The 20,040-nt window shown below is 54.3% G+C and overlaps 1 protein-coding gene and 1 long non-coding RNA gene across 4 annotated transcripts; both read right to left on the reverse strand.

The window, feature by feature from the left end:
* Positions 1–3,733: 3,733 nt before the first annotated feature.
* Positions 3,734–17,572, reverse strand: LOC116540147. 3 transcript variants are annotated; one of them, XR_004264322.1, is made up of 5 exons: positions 17,435–17,572; positions 15,072–15,387; positions 12,934–13,640; positions 8,536–8,544; positions 3,734–3,770 (listed from the first exon to the last, which is right to left on the reverse strand). It is a non-coding gene; the product is annotated as an uncharacterized LOC116540147 (long non-coding RNA). The 3 variants fall into 3 exon arrangements; XR_004264321.1 differs by lacking the exon at positions 17,435–17,572 and having other exon boundaries at positions 15,072–17,306; XR_004264320.1 differs by lacking the exons at positions 15,072–15,387; positions 17,435–17,572 and having other exon boundaries at positions 12,934–14,690.
* Positions 8,551–11,536, reverse strand: TLCD2 (TLC domain containing 2). The gene is made up of 4 exons (XM_032263509.1): positions 11,129–11,536; positions 10,892–10,974; positions 10,605–10,687; positions 8,551–9,104 (listed from the first exon to the last, which is right to left on the reverse strand). Exons 1-4 carry the CDS (start codon positions 11,302–11,304, stop codon positions 8,652–8,654), a joined length of 795 nt encoding a protein of 264 aa, XP_032119400.1. The 5' UTR covers positions 11,305–11,536; the 3' UTR covers positions 8,551–8,651.
* Positions 17,573–20,040: the final 2,468 nt, after the last annotated feature.

The following is a 20,040-nucleotide window of genomic DNA, read 5'->3' on the forward strand; positions in this document are numbered from 1 at the left end:
CTGTAATCCCAGCTACTCAGGAGGCTGAGGCAGGAGAATTGCCTGAACCCAGGAGGTGGAGGTTGCGGTGTGCCGAGATCGCGCCATTGCACTCCAACCTGGGTAACATGAGTGAAACTCCGTCTCAAAAAAAAAAAAAAAATAGAAACTGCTGGGCACCATGGCTCATGCCTGTAATCCCAGCACTTTGGGAGACCGAGGCAGGCAGATGACCTGAGGTCAGGAGTTCAAGACCATCCTGACCAACATGGAGAAACCCCATCTCTACTAAAAATACAAAATTAGCTGGGCGTAGTGGCGCATGCCTGTAATCTCAGCTACTGGAGAGGCTGCTGCAGGAGAATCACTTGAACCTGGTAGGCAGAGGTTGCAGTGAGCAGAGATCGAGCCACTGCACTCCAGACAGAGTAAGACTCTGCCTCAAAAAATAAAATAAAGAAACTTAAATGGTGTGCTCTGAAAATAGGCAGCAGATCAATCTGGCTGTGCTTTCTAGCATCACCATTATCATCTTCATTACCATTGTAGTGAAGTTGTTACCACCTGTATGAGGTTCACTATGTCCCAGACATTGCTCTAAGCCCTGGTGAAATCCTAATATGGTCTGTAGTTTCATTAAGAGTGTTGGCCGGGCGCGGTGGCTCAAGCCTGTAATCCCAGCACTTTGGGAGGCCGAGGCGGGTGGATCACGAGGTCAAGAGATCGAGACCATCCTGGTCAACATGGTGAAACCCCGTCTCTACTAAAACTACAAAAAATTAGCTGGGCATGGTGGCACGTGCCTGTAATCCCGGCTACTCAGGAGGCTGAGGCAGGAGAATTGCCTGAACCCAGGAGGCGGAGGTTGCGGTGAGCCGAGGTCGCGCCATTGCACTCCAGCCTGGGTAACAAGAGCGAAACTCCGTCTCAAAAAAAAAAAAAAAAACAAAAAAAAACAAAACAAAAAAAAAAGAGTGTTGTACCAGCCGGGCGCAGTGGCTCACTCCTGTAATCCCAGCACTTTGGAGGCTGAGGTGGGCAGATCACCTGAGGTCATGTGTTTGAGACCAGCCTGGCCAACATGGTGAAACCCCATGTCTACCAAGAATACAAAAATTAGCTGGGCGTGGTGCCAGGTGCCTGTAATCCCAGCTACTTAGGAGGCTGAGGCAGGAGAATCACTTGAACCTGTGAGGTGGAGGTTGCAGTGAGCCAAGATCGTGCCACTACACTCCAGCCTGGGTGGACGAGAGCAAAACTCCATCTCAGAAAGAAGAGTATTGTACCAGTGTCAATTTCCTGGTTTGATTGTTGCACTATGGTTATGTAAGAAGTTCCCGACCAGGTGTGGAAGCTCACGCCTGTCATCCCAGCACTTCGGAAGGCTGAAGCAGATGGATCATCTGAGGTCAGGAATTCGAGACCAGCCTGACCACCATGGTGAAATCCCATCTCTACTAAAATACAAAAATTAGTGGGGCATAGTGGTGCATGCCTGGAATCCCAGCTGCTTGGGAGGGTGAGACACAAGAGTCGCTTGCAACAGAAGGTGGAGGTTGCAGTGAGCCGAGATCGCTGTATTGCACTCCAGCCTGAGTGACCTAATGAGACTCTCTCCAAAAAAAAAAAAAAAAAAAGTTCTCAAGCTGAGTGAACGGTTCAAAGGAACTGTCTGTACTATTTTCAAAAGATCATTATTGACATAAAATTTGCATTCCGTGGCTGGACATGGTTGCTCAGGCCTGTAATCCCAGCTACTTGGGAGGCTGAGGCAGGAGAATCGTTTGCACCAGGAGGTGGAGGTTGCAGTGAGCTGAGATTGTGCCATTGCACTCCAGTCTGGGCAACAGAGCTAGACTCTGTCTCAGAAATAAAATAAATAAATAAATAGAACCCAGAACTTAGAGGTGACTGTGGTTTATACAAACGAAGGTGTCCTTGGGCAAGAAATACACAAATGGTAGTCCAGAAACTCAGGCGAGAGGCTTAGTCATCAGACCGAAGGTGATACCACTGGCATGAGAAGGAATCAGTTCACTGAAGGAGTAAGGCGAAACCAGGTGAGAAGGCCAGAGACACACACAGCCAGAGAGAGGGGAGAAGGCCGGGAAAAAGCCAGGGAGGAACAGCTGGAGAAGTTGGGAGAGGCCCACAGAAGGAAGAGGTTTTAGACAGGGCCTTGTGGTAATCCCAGCAATTTGGGAAGTCAAGGGTGGGTGGATCACCTGACGTTAGGAGTTCGAGACCAGTCTGACCAACATAGTAAAACTCTGTCTCTTCTAAAAATACAAAAAATAGCTGGGCGTGATGGCGGGCGCCTGTAATCCTGGCTACTTGGGAGGGTGAGGCAGGAGAATTGCTTGAAGCTGGGAGATGGAAGTTGCAGTGAGTCAAGATTGAGCCATTGCATTCCAGCCTGGGCGACAGAGTGAGGTTCCGTCTCAAGAAAGAAAGAAAGAAAGAAAAGAAACAAAGCACTTTCACCCATTTTTGCTGATTATTTGGCATTCATTTTCATGTTGTATTTCCACGTTTATTTCCATGTTTGGCATCCTGTTTCTGAGTAATAGGCAGCTTCTCAACTTTTCTCTTTTTTTTTTTTTTTGAGACGGAGTTTTGCTCTTTTTACCCAGGCTGGAGTGCAATGGCGCAATCTTGGCTCACTGCAGCCTCCACCTCTCAGGTTCAAGCGATTCTCCTGCCTCAGCCTCCCGAGTAGCTTGGATTATAGGAGTCTGCCACCATGCCCAGCTAATTTTTGGTAGTTTTATAGAGACGGGGTTTCACCATGTTGACCAGGATGGTCTCGATCTCTTGACCTCGTGATCCACCCGCCTCGGCCTCCCAAAGTGCTGGGATTACAGGCTTGAGCCACCGCGCCCGGCCTCTAATTTTTGTATTTTTAGTAGAGACGGGGTTTCACCATGTTGACCAGGATGGTCTCGATTTCTCGACCTCGTGATCCACCCGCCTCGGCCTCCCACAGTGCTGGGATTACAGGCGTGAGCCACCGCGCCCGGCCCCCCACTTTTTTTTTTTTTAAGACAGAGCCTTGCGCTGTCGCCCAGGCTGGAGTGCAGCAGCAGGATCTTGGCTCACTGCAGCCTCCACCTCTCAGGTTCAAGCGATTCTCCTGCCTTAGCCTCCCGAGTAGCTAGGATTATAGGCATCCACCATCACATCCAGCTAATTTTTTGTATTTTTAGCAGAGACAGGGTTTCTCCATGTTGGTCAGGCAGGTCTTGAACTCCCAACCTCAGGTTATCTGCTGTCTTTGCCTCCCAAAGTGCTGGAATTACAAGCCACTGAGCTGGCCTTTTTTTTTTTTTTTTTTGACGGAGTCTTATTCTGTAACCAGGCTAGAGTGCAGTGGTGAAATCTCAGCTTACTGCAACCTCTGCCTCCTGGGTTCAAGTGATTCTCCTACCTGAGCCTCCCCAGCAGCTGGGATTACAGGCACGCACCACCATGCCCATCTAATTTTTGTATTTTTTTTTTTTTTTTTTTTTTTTGAGGCGGAGTTTCGCTCTTGTTACCCAGGCTGGAGTGCAATGGCGCGATCTCGGCTCACCGCAACCTCCGCCTCCTGGGTTCAGGCAATTCTCCTGCCTCAGCCTCCCGAGTAGCTGGGATTACAGGCGCGTGCCACCATGCCCAGCTAATTTTTGTATTTTTAGTAGAGACAGGGTTTCACCATGTTGACCAGGATGGTCTCGATCTCTTGACCTCGTGATCCACCCGCCTCGGCCTCCCAAAGTGCTGGGATTACAGGCTTGAGCCACCGCGCCCGGCTAATTTTTGTATTTTTACTAGAGACGGGGGTTTAACCATGTTGTGAGGCTGGTCTTGAACTCCTGACTTCGTGATCTGCCCGCCTCTGCCTCCCAAAGTGCTGGATGACAGGTGTGAGCCACCGCGCCCAGCCTCCACCTTTTGAGTCTTGTTTTTCTATGTTGGCTTCATGCCCAGGGAAGCACTCTTACATCTGGGTTAGCAAGGTCAGAACAGCTACGCTGCATCTTGGCCAAAACTCTAGCAGAAGTCACAGTCTCCCCTCATGTCATGAGCTCAGTTCAGCAAAAGCGGATACGGTGTTCCAGCTGACTCGGCCTGGGTCACACGCCCATCGGCGGCACAGTGAGAAAGGGGTGGTTTTCAGCTGGGCGTGGTGGCTCACGCCTGTAATCCTAGCACTTTGGGAGGCTGAGGTGGGCATCATGAGGACGGGAGATCAAGACCATTATGGCCAACATGGTGAAGCCCCATCTCTACTAAAAATACAAAAAATTAGCTGGGTGTGGTGGTGCACGCCTGTAATCCCAACTACTCAGGAGGCTGAGGCAGGAGAATCGCTTGACCATGAGAGGTGGAGATTGCAGTCAGCCGAGATTGCGCCACTGCGCTCCAGCCTGGCGACAGATACTGTCTCAAATTAGGAAAAAAAAAAAGGGGGTGGTTTTCAAAGGAAAACTCCTTCAATGCCAGGCAGGCAAAATGACAGATGTGGGTCACAGGTGGTATAAGAGAAAAAAAGAACATGGGTTTGACTCCAAGTCCTATCACTAACTAGGGTAAATTATTTGACCTCTCAGAACCTTGTTTTTTTTTTGTATTTGTTTTTTCTTTTCTTTTTTTTGAGATGGAGTTTCACTTTTTTTTTTTTTTTTTTAAGATGAAGTCGTACTCAGTCTCCCAGGCTGGAGTGCAGTGGTGCAATCTCAGCTCACTGCAATCTCTGCTGCCTGGGTTCAAGCCATTCTCCTGCCTCAGCCTCCCGAGTAGCTGAGATTATAGGCGCCTGCCACCCCGCCCAGCTAATTTTTGTAGTTTTAGTAGAAACGGGGTTTCACCATCTTGGCCAGGCTGGTCTTGAACTCATGATCCACCCACCTCGGCCTGCTAAAGTGCTGGGATTACAGGCATGAGCCACCTCGCCTGGCCTGGAGTTTCGCTCTTGTTGCCCAAGCTGGAGTGCAATGGTATGATCTTGGCTCACTGCAACCTCCACCTCCTGGGTTCAAGAGATTCTCCTGCCTCAGCCTCCTGAGTAGCTGGGACCAGGATTTGCTTTTTGATTGTAGACGACAGCAGGACGCTTCAGGGTGGACCTCCACAATCAAGCATCAAATTGTAAATCAGGACACCCTCGGAGCCAAAAAGTAACTCAAGGCAACCACACTCACAAGAGATGGAGGCAATTATTTGCATAGCAATTTATCAATTTATAATCAGGATAGTGTTCAAGGATCAGAAAACATCAATGTATCCCATCCAGAAAACCCTTCCCTGTCCTGGAGGACAGAGAAATCACTTGAAAGCTCTGGGTAGGCATGGAGTCTGTCTTGAGGACCATTTCCCTGGGCGAGGTAAGGTCTGACAGAGCACTGCCTTGTTGAGCAGACTCCTACCAAATGTAGCATCTGGCAACCTCTGCATGTCTGAACTTCCATTTTGAGGGATTTTTTTTTTTTCTTTGAGACAGAGTTTCACTCTTGCTGCCCAGGCTGGAGTGCAATGGTTCGATCTTGGCTCACTGCAACCTCCGCCTCCCAGGTTCAAATAATTCTCCTGCCTCAGCCTCCCAAGTAGCTGGGATTACAGGCGTGAGCCACCTCTCCCGGCCCCTTTTTTAGGGTCTTAATTGACCATTCTTCTTTCATTGACATCATTTTTATGTTGCCCACACTCCAATTCTACGCCTACTCACTCAATTATAATCACAATCCAGTCCCACCTTCCTGAAGTTTCACTGGCTCAGCATGGTAGCAATTCGTGTGTTCCCAAACTTCCACGTGTCCACTACGTCCTGCCCCAACTAGGAGCTAATCTCACTCTTTCTGTAGGGGTTTGACTAGTTAATCCACAGAAACAGCCATGTTTTCCTAATGGTCAAATTCCTGCGCACCCTCATAGACACTATCAAGTGTTACCAAGAGGGCTACTCAGTCATACCGTCATGAATGTATGCTAGCAGCCACAGAAAAGGGGTATGACTTAGAATGAATTAACATCAACCACAATACATGTTTAGCGAACACATTCCTCACATGAGTTCGTCACATTTCTTTTTTTAAAAAAACTCAAGACAGATAACATTTTGTTAACCAAGGCATTCAGTTAAGATGGAAAATTGAAGTCTGAAGACAGAATTTTTTTTTGAGACGGAGTTTCGCTCTTGTTACCCAGGCTGGAGTGCAGTGGTGCGATTTCAGCTCACCGCAACCTCCGTCTCCCGGGTTCAGGCAATTCTCCTGCCTCAGCCTCCTGAGTAGCTGGGATTACAGGCACAACCACCATGCCCAGCTAATGTTTTGTATTTTTAGTAGAGACGGGTTTTCACCACGTTGACCAGGATGGTCTCGATCTCTTGACCTCGTGATCCACCCGCCTCAGCCTCCCAAAGTGCTAGGATTACAGGCGTGAGCCACCGCGCCAGGCTAACTTTTTTTTTTTTAATTAAAAAAAATTGTTTTGGCTGGGTGCAGTGGCTCACGCCTATAATCCCAGCACTTTGGGAGGCCAAGGTGGGCGGATCACTTGAGGTCAGGAGTTCAAGATCAGCCTGGCCAACAGGGAGAAACCCTGTCTCTACTAAAAATACAAAAATTAGCCCGGTGTGGTGGCACACACCTTTAGTCCCCAGCTACTCGGGAGGCTGAGGCCGGAGAATTGCTTCAGCCCAGGAGGAGGAGGTTGCAGTGAGCCGAGATCGCGCCACTGCACTCCAGCCTGGGTAACAAGAGTGAAACTCCATATCAAAAAAAAAAAAAAAAACCCACATAAATTAGCCTGGTGCAGTGGTGTGCACCTGTAGTACCAGCTACTTGGGAGGCTGAAGCGGGAGACAGGAGAATTGCTTGAGCCTGGAAGGCAGAGGTTGCAGTGAGCTGAAATCAAGCCATTGCACTCCATCTTGGGCTACAGAGGGAGAACTTGTCTCAAAAAAAAAAAAAAGTCAAGTCAAAAGATACTAAAAAAAAAAAAAAAAAAAAAAAAGACTAGACACAGTAGGACCAGGGTTAAGTAGAAAAACAGGAGAGTGGGCCAGGTGCAGTGGTTCACGCCTGTAATCCCAGCACTTTGGGAGACCGAGGCAGGCAGATCACTTGAGGTCAGGAGTTCGAGACCAGCCTGGGCAACATAGCGAAATTCCATCTCCACCAAAAAATACAAACATTAGCTGGGCTTGGTGGCGCGTGCCTCTAATCCCCAGCTACTTGCGAGGCTAAGGCAGGACCTGGGAGGCAGAGGTTGAACTCAAGAGTCAGACGTTGCAGTGAGCCGAGACTGTGGCACTACACTGCAACCTGGGTGACAGAGTGACTCCATCAAAAAAAAAAAAAAAAAAAAAAAGGCCAGGTGCGGTGGCTCACGCCTGTAATCCCAGAACTTTGGGAGGCTGAGGCAGGCAGATCACAAGGTCAGGAGTTCAAGACCAGACTGTCCAACCTGGTGAAACCCTGTCTCTACTAAAAAATACAAAAATTAGCTGGGCACAGTGGCTCGTGCCTGTAATCCCAGCTACTTGGAAGGCTGAGGTAGAATTGCTTGAACCAGGACCCAGGAGGCGGAGGTTGCAGTGAGCCGAGATCACGCCACTGGACGGCAGTCTGGGCTACAGAGCGAGACTCTATCTCAAAGAGCAAACAAACAGGAGCGTGGTTTGAGAACCAGAAATATCAGCAGCAATTGCCGTGGCCCAGGCTCTGTCTCTTGGCAACTATCACGTCCATCTCTGCTGGCTACAGAAAGCACCACCTGTGCCTTCCTCCCACTGCCAGAGTTTGGTTATAGGTGAGACTCTTTTCTCTCTGACCCTGCCCACTCCATACCAGATCCCACTGGTCCTACTAGGACCTTGCCTTCCCTCATCTGTCCCTCGGCTAAAGCAAAGAGCTTCTGTCTCCACTGGCAGTTTCTTCCAGCTTCATGCCTCCTGCCATCCCTTACCAATAGTTCCGGCTGTGCCTCTTGAGTATGTTTGCTGGAAAGGGTCCTCATCTGATGATGCATTTCAGTGAGCAGAAACCCAGGTTCCCACCCATCCAACATCAGCTTTTTTTTTTTTTTTTTTTTTTGAGATGGAGTCTTGCTCTGTCGCCCAGGCTGGAGTGCAGTGGTGCAATCTCGGCTCCTGCAACCTCTGCCTCCTGGGTTCAAGCCATTCTCCTGCCTCAGCCTCCTGAGTAGCTGGCACTACAGGCTCGAGCCATCATGCCTGGCTAAGTTTTGTATTTTTAGCAGAGACGGGGTTTCACCATATTGGCCAGTCTGGTCTTGAACTCCTGACTTCAGGTGATCTGCCCACCTCAGCCTCCCAAGTGCTGGGATTACAGGCGTGAGCCACCTCGCCCAGCTAATTTTTGTATTTTTAGTAGAGATGGGGTTTCTCCATGTTGGCCAGGCTGGTCTTGAACTCCTGACCCCAGGTGATCCGCCGGCCTCAGCCTCCCACAGTGATGGGATTACAGGCATGAGCCACCACACCTGGCCCAACATCAGCATTTCTTCTTAGATCCTAGGAAGGGGAAGGGATGTGAGTTAGCTGGAAGACACCCTGAGATGCTGATAGTCAGTGTGCCTCACCCTGATGGGGACTGTGCACTGAAGACCGTCATCTTCTGGCCCTGGCCCTGGCCTCATCTCCCCCAGGGAGAGGCCATGGCTTCTCTCTAGTCTTTCAGGTTGATAGTGGAACTGTCCCTGGTGACGGGTCCATCGTCACCACGTGTCCTGGTCCTCCTGGTTTTCTCATGCCTGGGGATGGATGGATGGGGTCGAAACCGCAGAACGTCACTGACGAGGATGCGGATACCCAATACAATGCTCATGACGCCCACAGTGGCCAGCCCAACTCCACCCAGGATGACCAGAGCAAGAGGAACCTGGTGGCGCTGCTGGAGCAGCCACAGACTCATCCATCCCAGCGGCACCAGGCGGAAGAGGGCCAGGGTGGCCAAGGAGGCCCAGCTGGTCACGCTGAAGGCCAGGGACGGAGCCTGGCGAGAAAGCAGCAGCAGCTTCCGCAGGTGCAAGCAGGCAGAGTTCAGCTCCAGGAGCAAAGACACCATGGAGAAGCCCACGTACTGGCTGGACAGAACAGCAGTGCTGAGGCAGCTCACTACCTGGGAGCCAGGGTCAGAGGTCAGAGGACCCCCAAGACCTGCTGGCTACAATGTCCCAATAGCCCAGGGCGTCAGAAAGAGGCTTCCATGCATTTAGTGGGACTCCCCAAACACCTGACCTTTATTCCTGCCCTTATCCTGGGGCCCTGAGCATCCTTAAAACACTTCTGGCCGGGCGCGGTGGCCCACGCCTGTAATCCCAGCACTTTGGGAGGCCGAGGCGGGTGGATCACGAGGTCAAGAGATCGAGACCATCCTGGTCAACAAGGTGAAACCCCGTCTCTACTAAAAATACAAAAAGTAGCTGGGCATGGTGGCGCCTGCCTATAGTCCCAGCTACTCAGGAGGCTGAGGCAGGAGAATTGCTTGAACCCAGGAGGCGGAGGTTGTGGTGAGCCAAGATTGCGCCATTGCACTCCGGCCTGGGCAACAAGAGCGAAACTCCGTCTCGGAAAAAAAAACAAAAAACACTTCTGGCCAGGTGTGGTGGCTCACACCTGCCATCCCAGCACTTTGTGAGGCCGAGGCAGGCGGATCACCTGAAGTCAGCAGTTCGAGACCAGCCTGACCAACATGGAGATACTCTTGTCTCTACTAAAACTACAAAATTAGCTGGGCATGGTGGCACATGCCTGTAATCCCAGCTACTCAGGTGGCTGAGGCAGGAGAATCACTTGAACCTGGGAGATAGAGGTTGTGGTGAGCCGAGATCTTGCCATTGCACTCCAGCCTGGGCGACAGAGCGAGACACCGTCTCAAAAAAAACAACAAAAAAACCCAGCCCTTCCATAGATGGAACAGGGCTTGGCCCAGGGAGGGGCTGTCTCGCCCCCTCACCCCCCTTAACTTCCCATTTCTGGGGTTCCATGCCCCATACCCACACCCTATACCAGTGCTCCCTCTTCTCAGAAAAGCTCCATAGTCCACACTTCTGTGATCAGCTGGACATCCTTGGGGGTCCGAACTCCCCAAGCATGGTGGGTGTCTGGACTCCCCCGCTGTGGCCGGGAGCACCTCCTCCCTCTAACTCAGCCTAAGACTGGGGAGCAAAGCACCAGCTGAGGGCAAAGACTCTGTGGGAAGTGATAGGACAGAAAAATGAAGAGAGAGCTGGGCACGGTGGCTCACGCCTGTCATTCTAGCACTTTGGGAGGCCAAGGCGGGCAGATTACCTGAGGTCAGAAGTTCAAGACCAGTCTGGCCAACATGACAAAACCCTGTCTCTACTAAAAATATAAAACTTAGCTGGTCATGGTGGTATGCACTGGTAATCCCAGCGACATGGGAGGCTGAGGCAGGAGAGTCACTTGAACCCCAGCGGCGACAGTTGCAGAGTTGAGATCCCACCACTGCACTCCAGCCTGGGCAACAGAGTGAGACTCCATCTCAGGAAAAAAAAAAAAAAAGAAAAAGAAGAGTGAAGAGAGATTGGGAGCCTCAGGCTGGACAGGGCTCCCCCCCTCCCACCCCCTGGTCTGGCTTCTCCCCTCAGAGTCTCACCACCAAGTGATGACAGAGGAGATCCCAGGTCTTGCCCAGGGGCTGGTTCCACAGCAGGTCAGCTCCATCGGCCAGGAAATAACCTTTGGGCAAGGGGGTGGGGGCTTAGGCTTCTCCAGAGCAGGGCGGCTTAGAGCGGATTTCCAGCCCCCCCACCCCAGTTCTTAAGTTTCCCTGGGTAAAGCCTTCAGGAATGTTTAACCCCTATGGGGGAGGGGAAAGGGACCTCGCAGGACGGCAGAGGCTGCTCCCTTCCCCCAACCCCCCAGCCTTCGCTGCAGACTCACCTACAGACACCGCTACCAGCACCAGGGCCCAGCGCGGGTGGCTCTGGATAGGGTCGGCGGCCATCTGAGGGTGCAGGATCAGCCTGGGGACACCGGGGAGGCATGGTCAGCACCCCGAAGCCCCGGCTCCGCCCTCCCGCCACGCGCGCCCCCACCCCAGTCTCTACTCCGGGCCTCCCGACCTCAGCCTTCCACCCCCACCCCCGCCCAGTGCGCCTTGAACCCCCAAGGCCGCACCCGAGCAGCGCCGCGATCCCCGAGAGCAGGCTGTGCACCAGGGACACGCAGAGGTTCCGCCACCGCCAGCCGTCCCGAGCGGCGGGCCCCGGTGTGGGCAGCAGCCGCAGCCCCCAGTGCAGCCCCCGGAACGCCAGGAAGGAGGCGCCAGTCACGAGGAGCCCCGGGGGCGCCATGGCGGGTGGGGGAGGTCCGGGTGGGTCCCCTCAGCGCCCGCGCTCTCGACCGGGAAGCAACAGCGGCCCCGCGAGGACTGGGAACCCACTACCCGGCAGGGCAGGGCGGGGCGCCCTCCCCCGCGCCCCGCCTTTGGGATCCACAGGAACTTTTCCCCGGGTCCACGCCTTGTTCCTCGGGCCGGGCTGTGATTGGAGCAACCGCGGGGCCGCTGTCCCCGAGCCTTGGCAACCGGTGGCGTCCCGCCCCACCCCGGGAGAGCGGTTGGGGGCTCCGGGCACCAGACCGCGCGCTGCCTCTCGGGGGTCCTCCCCAGCTACGTGCGTCCTGAAGCGCTCGGAGCTGCAGACCGGGGTCTCCGGCCCCACCCCGCGACCCTTGACCTCCTCTTCCCACTCCCGCGCCTTTCACCTGCTGAGCGTCACCAGTAGCCACCACCACCTGGAAGGCGGAGGTTTGCCGGAGCCTGGCCGCCGCCCTGCCCTTCCCTCCCAGCATCGGGGGTGGGGACTGGGCGCCGCGCTTTCTTGGAGCCACCCTTTCTGTCTCTTGAGGTTTCCAGGCCTGTAACATACCCAGCAAACTTGTAACTCCAGGAGTTTGCCCCTGCAACGCCCAGGAAACCCCCTGTTGGAGAAGGGACCCACTGGACCCCACCCCGCCCCGCATTTTTTTCGGCCCCACAGAGGAGCCTTATCAGGAAGAGGAGGCAAAAGGGAACCGCTGGCTACCACAGTCCTGAATAGCACCCCTTCCCCAGGGGCTTTGGTACCAGGTGGGTGGGTAGGATACCTTTCAATCCGAGGGCAAGGAAAGGTAACACGGGGTCCCTTCAAGGCCGGGGCAGTCAGAAGAGACAGAGCTGTCCTGCTTTCAGTAGCAGGGCTGTTAGGATTCTAGAACCCTCCACCTAGCCTTAAGAGGAAGAGCCTCCCCAGCCCCTCACCACCTGAAGAGCTACATACAGGTCTGTGCTTTCCTTCCACCTACCCCACTCCGCCCCTCTTTACCTGGCCGACAGCCAGCAATCCAGCGCTGTTTTCCTGTAGGCTGAGAGGGAGGATTCCAGCTACTTCCAAGAATGAACTTCATCAACCAGGAAGCACCCCAAGCAAACCTTCTCACCAGAAAACTGAGGTCTTCCCTTCCTTCTTCTACACCCACTTCTCCAAAGCTTTAAATAATAACACTGATCTCTTAAATTATATTTATTATATGAAAGTCATACACCATTCATGTAGAAAATTTGGAAATTACAGAAAAACCAAAGATGAAAATCACAATTTTATTCCACTATCCAAAGATAACCACTAAACATTTTTTAGTATGCCTTCAGTCTTTATCTGTTCTATGTAAACAGTAAGTATAAACCCAGGTTTTAAAAAACAAAATTGAGATCACATAACATGCGCTATTTTTACAACCTCTTAATATTCAAGGAGCATTTTTCTGTCAGATGTTCTTTTACATGACTTTTAATGTCTGTGCAGTACTCCACCATCTGGATGGATATACAATAATTTACTTAAGTAATCCCCTATTGCAAACTTTCATTACAGCAGAAAAGGAATGAATTCCCAACCACACCATTGGTTCCCATTTTTCTCCATTGCAGCGCTGGGATGAACATCTTATAACTAACTAAATCCTTAATTATTTTCTTAGGATAAATTCCCAAACATAGAATTAGTAGGTCAAAGGACATGGACGCTTTTAGGCTACATGGCACACATCACCAAACTGCCGTCCAGGAAGCCAGCACCAATCTATCCTCCCACACACAATGTATGGGCATGTTATTTTAGCAGTCTCTTTGCCAATACTGGGTCTTATTTTTTTCTGTGATGGTTTGCTAAGGGAAAAACGCTTTCAGCTCTATTTGCCTTTCTTTAATTACTAATGAAGCATACATTTGGTTCGGGGTTTTAACCATTAGAATTTCCTTTATGAATTTCCTGTGTGTGTCCTTCCACAGCTGGCTCTTGGTCCTTGAGTCTGCTTATATAAACATTACAGGCTGGGAGGAGGAAGTAGGGCGCTGAAGCCGCAGGGCACTGCACTGACGGTGCCCCATGTCGGAGGCAGAAAGACTGGAGAGAAATGGTGATCAAAGTACGAGGGGCTGGAGGCTTGCCGTCGATGGAGGCTGGCTGTGCTCCCTCCTCTTGGGGTGCTCCGGCGTTTATGGGCGCCTCTGTTGGATGCCCAGGGAGGACCCTGTGCTGTCCAGACCTGGTCCTTCACTGGTCTTTGTGTTCCCAAGCTGCCTTTCCTCACCTCTGCTCCATGACGGGTGAAGATGGTAGAAGAACATGCCGAGGGCTGGAGGGAGACACTGTGGCCAGTGAAGCAAGGAGAAGAAAGGACGGAGGCAATGTCCAGGGACACAGCGGCCTCTGCTGCAGCCTACGAGTCCATCCACCCTCTCGACACTGCCCCCACACAGCCTGCCCTCAGCTTGGCTGCAGAAGGCAGGGTTCTGCGGTCTACTCTTCTCCACATCCTTCAGTTTTTCACAGGTGGAGAAGACAGAGCTCCCTGCGCCTCTCCTCCCACCAAAGCGAACACACAGCTTCCTGTAGCCCCTGAGTGAGACTGGATCAGAGCTGGAGGCGGCAGGTTCACACTGCCTGATACCCAGGAGGTCATATCCCATAACCCATCTCCCCTGCTGGCTGGAGGGGAGAATTTCCCATCTGCACAGGCCTGAGCTGGGGACTGCATACCACCCTGGAGAGCAAAATGAGGAAAGTGGCAGAGCAGCAGCAGGTACAGTTCCCCTGGGGCTGCTGTCCTGCCCTGGATGGCAGGGGAAGCCTGGGGCCGCCCCTGCATGGGGGACATCATGAGCTTCTCCTAGCTCCTCGCATTTGTCTAACTCTGAGGGCCCAGGCAGTCTTGCCTTGGAATTTCTATACTCAAGAGTGTAAGAAAGATTGGCGGCACAGGGTATGGTTCAAACTCCGAAACCCTCTTGGGAGGTGTGAACTTTGTGGTGTCTTCCTCCAGCTCCCCATTACTCCCCAGCTCCTGGGTGATGGTGTCAGGGATGGGGGATGGACAACAGCTTATGTGAAAAGGTGTTCTGTTCCCACCCACAGGGGGAGGCCAGCCCAGGTTCTGAGTCTACACAGGTGGGCTTGATTCTCTCATGCCCACTCATCTGTGTGACTCCCCATCTCACAGGAGATCTAAGGGTCCCAGACACAGGTAAACGCCACAAGTCTAGAGTCTGGGCCAGCCTGAGGGAATGCAGGGAAAAGTAAGAGCAGAAGGAAGTCCGGCATGGTGGCTCACGCCTGTAATCCCAGCACTTTGGGAGGCCGAGGCAGGCGGACCACAAGGTCAAGAGATCGAGACTATCCTGGCCAACATGCTGAAACCCCGTCTCTACTAAAAATACAAAAATTAGCTGGGCGTGGTGGTGGGTGCCTGCAGTCCCAGCTACTCGGGAGGCTGAGGCAGGAGAATCGCTTGAACCTGGGAGGCGGAGGTTGCAGTGAGCCAGAATCATGCCACTGCATTCCAGCCTAGTGACAAAGCTAGACTCCATGTCAAAAAAAAAAAAAAAAAAAAGAGCAGAAGGATGCCTGCTCACACCTGAGTTTTAGCGTCACTTTTCCCTGAAGAGTGAACTTACTTTTGGACCTCATCTGGAAAGGCCAGTGGGGAAGGACGGAAAATAAGGAAGGAGGATCAAGAAGGTCGGGTAGACAGAGTTTTCTTCTCTCCACGCCTTCCCACTGCCACACAAAGACCAACTAACCTTGGGTTGTTTGAGCCTTCTCCTTCTCAATTCAGCCAGTGTCGCTAATCTAAAAACTGCTCCTTGCGGGCCCATCTGGGCAAAGGCTCTCCAGCTTTCCCAAAACGTATCACCAACCCTGCCGTGCGGACCTTCCCAGCCCCGGTTCTGTCACCTTCCAGATGCTGGGGAAAGCAGCTCCTCCTTGTCTTCCTCGAAGCCAGGGGCAGAGGGCAACAGTTCTTCAACTGGCAGCTTTAGCGGGGTGAGGACATAAAGCTTGCCACTGAAGAACTACTGCGGCTCAGCCAGGTGAGGGTGTGAGAGGCGCGAGCTCCTAGAGGGAGAGGGAGGAACAACGGGAGCCACGTGAGCAAGGCCGGTTCAGGGACACTGACCCACTGGCCATCGGAGTCCCACCCGGCAGACAGACCTTCAAGCTTCTAGAGAAGGGTTGCAGCTCTGACCTGGGCCTGCAGAAGCTGTTAACTCCGGCGAGCGGAAAAGGCAGCTCTAACAGACCCCTTGCTCTTCTTTCGAACTGGAGTCTACACAAACCCAGTCCAGCTCTGCCCTCCCCTGCCCCAGCAGCGCCCGGGGCCCAGCCTCCTCAGCATTCAGGCGGGCCAGGCCTGAGACCCTGGACACACCCCACCAGCACCCAGGTGCTAGAAGTGTGGTACCTCAGGTCCAGAAACGTGAGTTCAGGGATCGGCCCAACTGACTGGTTCCCAGGGAGCTGAGCTGGAAGGAGTGTGCTGGGGCCCTGGGTTGGGGAAGAGCGAGGAAGGGAGGAAGTCTAGCGTTGGAAAGAAGGTCAGCAGAGGCTCCTGGGGCTGTGAGGGGGCGGACAGGGGACCACAGGCTGGAAGGGAGGGAGGGATGGGCAGGGTGGTTGGGCAGCTTCTCCAGGCCTCTCGGATGCCAGGCATTCCGCTTGCGCATTCCGGGTACATCTGGTATGAATTCCAGGCTGTCTGCCGGCCCCTCCATGTCTGAACTTTGTTCCAAGTTGCAAGCCCCGCCCCCACAGTTCCAACGCATGAATCAGCAGGAAAAGCCGGGCCCTGCAGCATGGCCCAGGGAGGGGGCTGGGGGCGTGGCAGGCTCGGGGGATGTGAGCTGGGGAGGGTGGGTGTGTGCCGACACTCGGTCCAAGGGCATGGCCCACGGTGGGCAGAGGGGCCCGGGCGGTCTTGCCTTGGAATTTCTAAACTCAGAGTGTAAGAAAGATTTGGGGATACGGGGCGCGGTTCAAATTCCGAAACCCTCTTGGGAGGCGTGAACTTTGTGGTGTCTTCCTTTCCCTAGGTGACCAGTCCAACTCTGTCCGACTTTCCTCTGTCTGAGATGGCTCCGTTCAGCCCAGAGGACTCGGCAGCTGCTGAGAGTCTGTGCCAAGCAGGTGCCCTTGGCTGCAGGGTGGGGTGGGCCCAGGGCACTGACCCTCTGACCAGCTGCTCCATCAACCCCCTGGCACTCTGACAGCTCCTCGTCCAGTCTGACAGCCAGGATGACAGGCCAAAAGAGTTGGAGGCTGGAACCAGGGCCGGAGGGAGGTGGGGGCGACAGCCTAGGCCATGGGGAGGGGCCAAGAGTTGGCCGGGAGGTGGGGAGAGAGGCAGCCCAGTGATGACTAACCCAGGCGCCCCACCCAGCCAGCCGGCTTCCCAGGCAGTCGGGGCCAGGCCTGGGCTAGGGGCCTCACGACAGGATAGGCTGGGGGGAGGTGCAGAGGTGACCTTCTCTCGGCCCAAGACGGCCAGTTAGTCTGGGGAGCGGGGGTTAGAGTTTCCAGGCCCTCCTCTTGCCCTCTTCCCCCCGCCCGACCGCGGTGAAACCCTAACCTTTGGGTTGCATAAGGCCCCGGCACCGCCGCCCCCTACTCGCCTCCCCTCCCCCCTTACATAACATCCCCCGGAGGGAACGAGAGGAGGGGCCGGCCCGCCCAGAGACCCCTTCCCTGCCAGGGCGCTGAACTGGCCCTGACCCAGTGAACGCCGGTGGCGGCAGAGAACCTCCTCGCCGCCCGCTCGGGGAGTCCAGAGCCTCCCCAGGCTAGATAGATGGCCGGTCCCTGTATCCTTAGGCCGGGGGGCGCCGGGTGAGCCTCCCCCGGCCCTCCGGCCCCTGCGCTTCCCCCACGCCCCCGGCCGATACTCCGCCAGCCCTTCCGCCACGACTCCCACCCCGGACTCTTTCTTCGCCGCTTCTGACACACTCGCCCGGCCAGTCCAGGCCCCTCTCCCTGCAGCGCCCCTGCCCCCGCCGCCCCCTCTCTCCTCCACGGAAGGGCAGGGTGTGGCCGCCCGGACCCCACTTTCGCCCTCCATCCCGTCGCCGCGGCTTCCCGCTGCGTGACCGGGTCGTCAGCTCACACCCACCTGGTGCTGGGTGTGGGGGCTGCTGCGCGGAGGGGAGCAAATCACTGCGTCCGCTCCCCACGGCCGGCGGCGCTGTCTCTTCTCGGCGCCCAGCACACACCGGCTACAGACTCCGATCAGCTGGCGGCGTCGTGACGCACGAGCTGCGAAAGCGCCGTCCAGGGCCAATCACCGCCCACTGCTGGGCAACGTGGCCACGCCCACCCGGGGGCGCCGGGGCCTCGCCCTGGTCCCGCCTCTCCGGGCGCCCTGGCTCTGATTGGCAAGGAGGCCATCCCTTTGCCAGGCGGCATTGCACCAAGCCAAGCCCACCAGCTCCGGAGCCGGCCAATAGACGGAAGGGCGTGGCCCAGCCTTCCGCGTCAGCGACCTGCTTAGAAAAGCGCTACGTCAAACGAGAGTCCTAAAGAGCAGGCGAAAGTCACGGCGTCTGCGTGTGCAGTGCATGCCGGTCCGTGTAGTTCGCAGCCCGACACCCTCATTCCCAGAACCCAGCGCGCTCTGTGAGTTGGCATTTTTAAACTGAGCTCGGAATCCAGCCCAGGGAAGTCCTTAAAGGGCGACCGCCCCTCCGTGTTGGAGCCGTGAGTGCTTCTTTTAGACATCCCCCAAACGGACTCGCCGGCCTCCGCAGGACGCTCTAGCTCTTTAAGGAAAGGTGGAGCTGACCCAAGAGCAGGAGTGGGCAGAGCATCAGCGCCCAGGGCGGCCAGAACTCTGCGGCTTTTGGAGGATGGCGGATGCCCACCTCGCCCAGCCCAGCCCAGCCCGCTCCTCCTGGGAGCCCTTCCTAACCAGAGGAGGCTTTTTTCTTGGATGTCTCTTCCCAGTCCCAGCCTCCCAAGAGGTAGCTTTCTAACAAAAGATTCATAGCACAGTCCTCACCTTAAGGTAGAGGGAGGGCTTCTGGTCAGAAATTAGGGGATGGGCCATGCCAAAGTGCAAATGGTCAGCAATCGCATCCTCTGATTAACCCCTATTCAGTCCCGCCCTCCAAAGCTCTTCACTGACTCAGGCCTACTTAGGGAAGAGATTTCAAAGGTGGAGACCAATGAGCAGGCTGCTCCTTCCCCAGGGGCCAATCAGAGTCTAGGTGAGCGGGGGATGGGCACAAACTGAAATGAACCCAATGACTTGGCAAAAGCTGCTGGTCCGCTTTTTTAAAGGGGCAAGCCTGAGACCAGCCCCACCTCATCACTCCCCGCGACCCCCCGAAGAGGAACGTGTGGACTGAAATCCATGACTTTTCCTTAAGCTCCAAAGAGGGTCTGAGAGGAACTGAGCAGGAGAGATGAGCCTGGAGGGTGAGATCGTTCCCTCTGATAAATACTCGCTCCATCAGGTAATTGATAAGGTTCCTCGGAGCTCCAGAATTCTGAGCCTACGTTCAGAACATTGCGCCTTTAAGGAAACTTCCTGCCTTCCGCCCCAGTAACAGCTGATTGTTGGAAAGTGTGACCTCTGGGGACGAATCAGCTGTTACCACATCCTCCTCCTTGCTTCCCCTCCCCCATCCCCTGATCCACCCCCATGGGTGGCGAAGGAAAGAACATGGGGGATGTGATTGTATGATCTTTCTTTTCCCCCATCACTCCAAGACTATCTCCCCCAACCCCAGCCCCCATCTGCTCCTCAGTGCTTCAGAGGTTCTGGGCTTGGAAAGAGGTATTTCCTGTTGGCACTGTCAGTTCAGACCCTCTGGGCTAGACTCTACCTGGTCGAGGGGGAGGCCAGTATTGGGGAGGTTCAGAATGGCGGCTGGGGCTGGGAGGGTGCAGTGAACCTGAGGACCCAGCTTAGGGAGGAGGAATGCCTATGGGAAGTAAACCAGCGGCTCAGAACGCTGCTTCCCAGGCCAGAGGCCCCCTACATCCTACTCGAGTTGAGGAAGGAGACCGCCAGTCCTTTTCTGCTTCTAACGCCGTTTCCCCTTCAGCCCTCTGCGTTACATTTCAAAAGAAGTTCGAAGTCAGCCAGAGGAGCAACTGGAGGGCACCGCCGGCGGGGTTAAGGACGAGACCCCCACTGCTCACCACAATCCCATCCATACATCGCGGGTATGGTGTGGAGGAATCTTTCTGGAAGGCACTGTTTTCGCTTTTTTTTTTTTTTTTTTTTTGAGACGGAGTTTCGCCCTTGTTACCCAGGCTGGAGTGCAATGGCGCGATCTCGGCTCACCGCAACCTCCGCCTCCTGGGTTCAGGCAATTCTCCTGCCTCAGCCTCCTGAGTAGCTGGGATTACAGGCACGCGCCACCATGCCCAGCTAATTTTTTGTATTTTTAGTAGAGACGGGGTTTCACCATGTTGACCAGGATGGTCTCGATCTCTTGACCTCGTGATCCACCCACCTCGGCCTCCCAAAGTGCTGGGATTACAGGCTTGAGCCACCGCGCCCGGCTTGTTTTCGCTTAAACACGATCACACCCCCACCTAAGTCACACACCCCACGCCTACTTCACGGATCAAGACCCTTTCGCATGTAATATCTAGAGCTGTAAGCCTTTAAAAGGGTAAGGATTTTCTTTGTTGGGGGTCTGCGCTGTTAGGGCATTCAGGCCCAACGCAGCTCCGGGCCGAATAAACCACCACTTCCTTCCCAGTTCG

This window comes from Sapajus apella, unplaced genomic scaffold, assembly GCF_009761245.1.
Source record: "Sapajus apella isolate SASKATOON/1434 unplaced genomic scaffold, GSC_monkey_1.0 scaffold136, whole genome shotgun sequence".
In the NCBI taxonomy this organism is placed as follows: Eukaryota; Metazoa; Chordata; class Mammalia; order Primates; family Cebidae; genus Sapajus; species Sapajus apella.

What these genes read in the sequence shown, in the direction of transcription:
- TLCD2 (XM_032263509.1), bottom strand. Translation starts at nt 11,304, where the DNA reads ATGGCGCCCCCGGGGCTCCTCGTGACTGGCGCCTCCTTCCTGGCGTTC. An exon ending in GCTGGTAGCGGTGTCTGTAG is followed by an intron (nt 10,688 to 10,891) that starts GTGAGTCTGCAG and finishes CCTTGCCCAAAG; the next exon opens with GTTATTTCCTGGCCGATGGA. An exon ending in TCCTCTGTCATCACTTGGTG is followed by an intron (nt 9,105 to 10,604) that starts GTGAGACTCTGA and finishes CCTGGCTCCCAG; the next exon opens with GTAGTGAGCTGCCTCAGCAC.